The sequence below is a fragment of the Montipora capricornis genome, chromosome 3 (genome assembly GCF_036669925.1).
Source record: "Montipora capricornis isolate CH-2021 chromosome 3, ASM3666992v2, whole genome shotgun sequence".
Taxonomy (NCBI): domain Eukaryota; kingdom Metazoa; phylum Cnidaria; class Anthozoa; order Scleractinia; family Acroporidae; genus Montipora; species Montipora capricornis.
The window spans coordinates 12185678-12193177 of NC_090885.1; the positions used below are offsets into that span (position 1 = coordinate 12185678).

At 39.9% G+C, this 7500-nt stretch overlaps 1 protein-coding gene across 3 annotated transcripts in view; it reads right to left on the bottom strand.

Moving 5' to 3' along the window:
* The window catches only part of LOC138042235 (cytochrome P450 3A41-like), a 20838-nt gene that overhangs the window by 10126 nt on the left and 3212 nt on the right, over positions 1–7500 (bottom strand). The window contains exons 1-5 of one of the 3 annotated variants that reach the window (XM_068888048.1): positions 7479–7500; positions 7144–7312; positions 5809–5905; positions 5644–5702; positions 1067–1163 (exon numbers count right to left, since the gene is read on the bottom strand). The exon at positions 7479–7500 is cut by the window's right edge and continues 112 nt beyond it. In XM_068888048.1, coding sequence (XP_068744149.1) covers positions 1067–1163; positions 5644–5702; positions 5809–5905; positions 7144–7232 — 342 coding nt within the window. In that variant the 5' untranslated portion in view covers positions 7233–7312; positions 7479–7500. Of the gene's footprint in view, positions 1–1066; positions 1164–4901; positions 5041–5643; positions 5703–5808; positions 5906–7143; positions 7313–7478 lie in introns of those variants that run through there. The other 2 variants (XM_068888049.1, XM_068888050.1) reach the window with 2 other exon arrangements.

Below are 7500 nucleotides of genomic sequence, written 5' to 3' on the forward strand. Positions count from 1 at the left end.
ATTAACCTTTTTTCACGTTGTGGTTTGAAAGAGACCGACAAAGAAATGTATTCAGATGCGTGCCGCACATGGAGCACGATGATTCCTCGTTGATTGAACAAATCATCAATCAGATTGTTATGTGACGTTGCTATTTCCATGCGCATGGGCACACTGTCACATCAGCCCATTTAATTTTATTATTATTGAAACAATCGAAAGCACTGATGCAGCAAAATGGAATTACTCATTTGAATCACTTTTGTAATCACTTCCTTGTGGTATGAGCCTACTGCATGCGAATAGATAACTCGTGCGTATATAATAAAATGTTCGACCCATACCATAAATTGGAAGTCAAAACTAAATTTAATATTTTCTGTGCAAACCCGCAGTATCTTCCAACAAATTTAGGCCTTAATCATTCGGTGTATTTGCGCTAATACTCTCTGTGATTAATGAAAAAATAAAATTGACAACTGCTAGCGCCAAAGCTTGGACATGCACAAAACCGAGAAAATGTCCCTTTAAATTCGTTGCAGAGCCTGTAGCCCTCTCGAAACCAGGGGCCCGTTTCTCGAAAACCCTGAAAACGTTTCGGGCCCGTAAAGCCATTTGTAAACCTGCCAACCGCTTGGTCAGGACAGCCGATCTTTCAACATGTTTTCAAGGTAACAAAAAGCAAACTGACTGTGAAGTTTGAGGATTCAAATTCCCTCCGTTCTTGAGATACAGACGGAATTTTAACACCCGAAAATGACCCGTAAGGTTTGAATTCGGGACTTTCGAGAAACGGGCCCCAGGGCACCGATCTCACAACACCTTTCCGCATAGACACTGTGCGACGGTAAAGAGAAGGGCACGGAGTTTCTAGTATTGTGCTTCGATATATACGAGGCTAAGGTGATTGGTAAATTAAAGCTGTATTATAAACCCTGAAAAAAACCACAACAATTCAACAACTTCAAATGAGCATCAAACGTCCTTCTCATTTTTCCCTGACCGGGAAATTCCTCTACTATCAGGGAATTTACCGCAGGAATCAAAAGAAAGATTAGCAACCATTACGTTATTAAAAGTAACGTACCTTCCGATCATGAAACTTTGGAAATTCTTTTACAAGGATCTCTTTGATCATTTCTGGATCAGCAACCATGAGAAAAGGTTCCCGGAAAAAGTAAATTCTAGAAAAAAAGAATCGTTTATTTAATTATTGATTACTTTTCCAATTCATTTCGGGAAAAAATAAGTTAAACGCTGCCTTAAATTAAATCACCAATAGCTCTTCAGGAAAATACACTGCCTGGTTTTTAACTATATTATCCAGATTTATTGCCATCATTAAGTCCCACGTAAACAGATACAACAACTCTCATTGTTATATAGCTGAATTTTTCCCCCAACAGCGCGCGCTCTCATTGGTTACTTGGAGATCACATGACATCTAAAAATAAAACTGTTTCCCGCAAAAAGTTTCTGAGCGGACATCAGAGGGTAATAGTGCACTTTTACCCGCGAATGTTGATCGACGACCGCCGTTGCTGTTGCCGTTGCACGTTTTTTTTTTTGTGCTATATAACCAGGAGCCCATCAAGGGGAGCCTCTATCTCCACTAATTCCTTGAGTCAACCCTTTCCCGAGTAGATTTAATTTAAGAAGGCTTTTTCCCGCGAAAAGTATCATATTTCTGTCGACTAAACCGCGAAAAGCGGAAAAATCATTTTAAAAATCATTAAATCATTACCGATTTCTCAGCCTGATCGTGTGGGTAAAACAATGACTGTCATAGCTCTGTTTTTATTGGCTCTTCGAACTGAGGGCGTGTGAAAATTCCCCTGGGAGGCGTTCTAATAATAGATCTTTTCGGGAAAGGGTTGACTCCAAGGCCAAGTATGGGAGATAGAGGCTCCCCTTGATGGGCTCCTGATATAACAAATCACTTAATGACTGGTCCCTCGGGAAACAATTAATTTTGTTTCCCTCGAATTTCAATGTTCGGCTGCGCCTAAGGGAAACATTGAGATTGTCGAGAAACAAAATTAACTGTTTCCTTCGGGACCAGTCATTAAGTGTTTAATATTATTGGGAGTTGATGGATGCTGTTGGCAGTTGTGTGCAAACGGACGCAACAACTCCCAACAGTCTAAGGACGTGCAGTGTATTATGGGAAGGAAACTACCCATAACACTTTGTAAACTTACAAGATTCGGCTGCCATCTTGTTTTGAATATGTTAATGCATTGCTATCTCCATGGAGACCACATGTAATGCTCGTGCGTGGCCCCAATAATGTGCCAAGCAGCCCACGCAGTAGCCCGCGTGGCTTTCGGGACAGATCTTTTATCGCAGGATTTCGCGAGTGGGCCGCAGCTGGATTTGGCACTAGTAGTTTTGAAATCCCAACAAACTAACCATTGATTTACTCCCGCGTGTTTAAATAATCCAGCCATAAAATATCTCGCCAACTACGAAGGCTACATACGCAGATGTGTCTTTCGTTCTATTAAGATGTTCTGAAAAAACAAGCGATCTGATCCTGGCTGGTGACTCAAAACGTAACTGAGTTTTGCGTATGTTGCTTACGCTTCTGTTTGTGACGCCAGTGAGGATCAGACGGATCCAACACTGCTGCACTACGCTTCGGCGATCACGGTACAAAAGAAATATTTGGAACTGTTGGCCCAAAAAATTGACCGGTTTTAAACTTCGTGTAGTCAACATGCAAACAGGGTGTGAAAAAGGGGCGAAACATGTAACATCCTACAATGATACGTCCGTTTACATGGGGCTCAAGTTATTAAAAGAGAGCTTACAAAACGACGAAGCCGACGGCAACGAAGACGCTACAAAAGAATAGGTTCAGTGAGCAAAAACAATGGCTCTGCACGCTCTGCACGTGCGTTTTACATTTGTGTACATTTCTTTGCCGTCATCCGACGTGAAATGACCAAATTCAAGGTTCTGTGGAGGGCGTTGGCACATGACGATGAATTTTCAGTTCTCTCTCTTCGCTTTCAACCCACTTATACCAGTTTAATTCCTATACATTTTTAACGCGAAACGACGTGAAATAGTTTCGTAGTGATACGAATAACGCGAACTTGTATTTTTCAATGAAGTCCTTGTAACCGTCGTCGTCCTCGTTTCGAAACCTCCCTAAAATAAATAGGAGACGCCGCCGGAGAGGCAAGTACAAATATTCCACATTTTTCACAAAACCTGTTGCACTCTCCCAAAAATTGTTCTTCTGCCTATAAATTCTCTGTTTGCAGCACAACCTTGAATCGTAAGTGTAACTTTGTAAGCTACATTCAAAAACTCATTAATAATTTATGAGCTCAAGAACCTAAATCCGTCACGTGCTCGTGTTCTAAAACCCGATAAAACAGTCTTTATTAGTATTCTTTAAATAAAGAATACCAATAAGACATAACTTGTTTCTCTTGTATGCTAATATTCTCCTCTCACAATTTGAACCATTGTTCAAATTAGGTAATTAGGTGATCACCTTATGAGTCCAGGGGGTCACGCTTTTTGTGAAGCCGTTCAAAAAACTCGCTGCACGTATTTTATCATATGGCTCTGTCTCAAAAGGACTGGGAACAACCGGATTCACGAATCTGATTGGCTGAAATCGATATTGACTGCGGTCAATGTTTTCCCATTTAGACTGGCATCCAGGCTCGATATCCGCCACTCACTCGAGTTCGGGTATCCTTCCCGAGAAGAGACGGCTGGACGCGTGAGCGATAGGTTGTGTCTGTGACGTAAACTCAAATATAATTTATGCAAAGCTAATAAATGCGGGGAAATAGCATTAAACATCCCAAAACATAGATTTTAACAAAACAGCAATTACATAACAATGCTTAAAACGTCTGTGCGAAGTTTCCAGATGATACGAACTTGAGTTTGTGGTTAAGTGATCAAATTATGTGAGTTTGAATTCATCCGGCGAATCATCAACAAAATCTTGGGATGCTTCAGCTCTCAGTCGACCTCGTTTTGCCTCCAATAAACTCAGCAGTAATTTCAATTGATCTTGAGGAATTTTAATTGCTCTTATCTTAGCGAAGTCTGAGGAGAAATTGCAATAGCAATGGATTTGTTGTGAATCTGAAAGACGTTCTCTGGTTAAAAATTGGTTAAAAATTATAAGCTTTCGGCTATCTATCTATAGCCTTTAACGAATGAAATATAAGAAGCACGAATTAAAATATATACGAAAAGGGGTGTAAAAATTCGATGCGGGTGAGAACTAAAATATGAATAAGAATGATCTAGAAAAAATTACAATAAAATAGAGTATTGTCTCGGTAAAGGTTTAGAATTATTGTCCGCGTTAACAGTTTTAGCGGTATGCCAGGATTCCAAGGTTTTTCTAACACGGTAGTTGCCTTTGTCAATCACGCATGCATTATTAAAGTCAATAGAGTGGTCATTCTTCCATGCATGGCTGGCAATGTTTGACCCTTTCGCGAAATTTTTTAGGTTTCTTTGATGTTCTTTTTTCCGCGTTAAAAAGCATCTTCCAGTTTCGCCAATGTAACTCCACGGACAGTCCGAGCACGGAATTTTGTAAACAACATTGCATTGTTGGTCCAAGGGCTGTCTTGTTTTTGGGGATGTAATTTTTTCTAGATCATTCTTATTCATATTTTAGTTCTCACCCGCATCGAATTTTTACACCCCTTTTCGTATATATTTTAATTCGTGCTTCTTATATTTCATTCGTTAAAGGCTATAGATAGATAGCCGAAAGCTTATAATTTTTAACCAATTTTTAACCAGAGAACGTCTTTCAGATTCACAACATGTCTCATCCTGGTTACGGTGCAATTTTTAAAAGCAATGGATTTGTTTATTGAAACCCAATACAGTTTAAATAAAGAAACAAAGAAATTTGAAAGCCGTATTTTTACCTTGGCGCCAACTGGAAAATCAGTGAAGTTTCCGAATTTAGGGGGTAGAAAACGACGCAATCCCCATTCTCCAGCTTCTCGAAAACTCTTCGTTGTCGAAATCTTGGATGTTTCCTACGTTAAAAGCACTGTAACCCTCTAACAGGCTGGGTCAAAGAATACCTTCGCAGCCAAAAAATATCATTTTTGTCAGACAGATTTGTGCAGGCGAGTTTCTGATTGGTGGAGATTAACAATGGCTCACCTCACGTGTCCAGCCGTGATTTCGGCAGTGAGCGCGAAACAGCGGCTGGTAATCGAGCCTAACCGGCGTCTAGACCGGTAATGAAAAAGTTGCAAACTAAAATGCAATAGTATTGAGTATTTTCTTCTACCAATATTCATTTATGGAAGGGCCAAAAGCATGACGAGAAACAAATGTAAAGAGGACAAGCAAATTTTGGCAGAATTAAGTTCAGTTCATCGCCACTCATCGCCGTTCGCAAGCAAAATGTCAGTTGGACAGGTACAAACCAGTTACATTAAAGGAATTAAATTGTTCTTGTTTGCCATATTATAAACATCTTATTAACCGAGGTCATTAGATTCTCCCATACCGACTGACTAAGCTCGGTTAATAAGAGCTAAATAAAACACTGCTGCTCGTTTTTTAAACATTACTTCATTATTCTTGAAACCTAAGTAGCAACAAAGCAGCGTAGGTAAATTACGCGATAGATGACCATGAATGATTGATACTTACCCAAAGACTTTACCATACTTCTTATACCATTCCACGTGAAGTTTTGGAAGTTCGTTGGGCTGTTCAAAGAAATTAAAACAATTATTTGATTTCTCAAAAAGGCAACACAAAATTGGGAGTTATCAACATATAAGGCACGATCACTGAGACACAAATTAAATTTACCTTAAAAATCATACTTGCAGTATTTCCGAAAAAAGGGACAGTTTCTGGTCCAGGAATTCCAAGTTTCTTGAAGAAAGTGAATGGTGCTGTACAAGAACTAAAAGAAAAGAGAACCTTCAAATTCAAGTGTCGGCCAAACTCTGAACGATGGATGTACGAATGAGTAGAAGAGCGTGGATTATTAATGCACCTATCAATGTTAAGCCCCAGGGTGGGGCGTAGGGGGGCTACCTACAATAAATTGACTCAGAGAGCCTTCCCCTGGGTAGGGATTTTGACATGTATGCATTGCCCCATGGTCGGGAATTTGACATGTCCGCCATCTTAGAACACCGAGAGAACCTGGAGATGAGTTATCCTCAACCTTGATGGGACTTCTCTTGTTTTCCTGATTTTTCTGGACACCGCGGTTGAAAGAAAGGTAAGCGAATCCGTCTTCAGGTGTGGATCCATACTGGTTTCCAACGTTTTACGGAAGTCGGTCAGAAACATGGGAAAGGGGACTTTGGAGAGTTAAAATCTAAAAAATTCCCGGGGGAGCATGCCTTCGGACCCCCCTAGAAACTATTTCATTGTTTTTGAAACCGGTCATTATTTTATCGTAGATCAGCCCCTAGTCTTGTCTTTTTGTAACTAAGGACCATCACTCCTATGAGTCCTTGCTGGAGTGTTTTCAAGCACGGGACTGTTTCTTTCTACTTTTTTTCGTGATCGCTTTTTGTATATTTCTACATATTCATGAATTTTCCACTCTATCATTGTGCATGCTTGATTGATTCGAAAGCTGGTTAATATTGTTCATGTTGTTTTGCTAAATTTTAGGTTCTTGCAATTGTTCAGTACCGTGAGCAGCGGAAAGGTTTCGGGTTACACGACAAATTTCCATCAGCTGTTAAAAGGGAATTTGAAATCGACAGTGAAGAACATTGGTGATCGAAGAATGAGAATCTAATGAAAAAAGTTACTCCGGGGCAGGAATGTGATGTTCCGAAGGTTCCCGGAGGTGGGGAAATTTGACAGTCTGTAGGTGCCCTGGGGTGGAAAATTTGACGCTACAGCTTCCATGAAAATGTCAGCAATGACGTTCAGTGATCTTCTCAGGAGATTTTTATATATGGTTTTACAAAAAGGTCTCGGCTATGCGATATCATAAATAGGCAATAAAATGTACTAGGCGAACTTCTTTTCCAATTGGCGGACATGTCAATTAGTTGAAACTTAAGAGAGACCGCAAGGCAATAACATTATAAGTGAATAGTTTTTTGCATATTGGAATCCGCGACTGCACTGGTAACATAAAGAGAAAAGGAATCAACTGTTTGGAATCGTACATACCGGTAAATTAGGAGAATCAGCAATCCAACCGTAATGGAGATCCAGTAATCGGCAACAAAAGTTGTTATTGCTTGCAGAAAATCGGCCATTTTAACTTGTATTTCGGCCGGGTCGTCTATATATTACTTAAGCTTGAAATATACGAAAGGCCTCTCCTCTACTTGCTCCTCTGATCCAAAAAGAAAAAAAAATCGTTAAATGATTTTCCTGAATTGTTAGAGTTCATATTTTAAGGTTGAAAGAGAAGGTAGCTTGATCATGAAAACCGAATACTGCAAGCTTGAGCAGAGGTAGAACGAATTGTTGCTTCTTTTAAAACCATTACATCCACTTACGTATCTAAACTTTCGGCCTCTC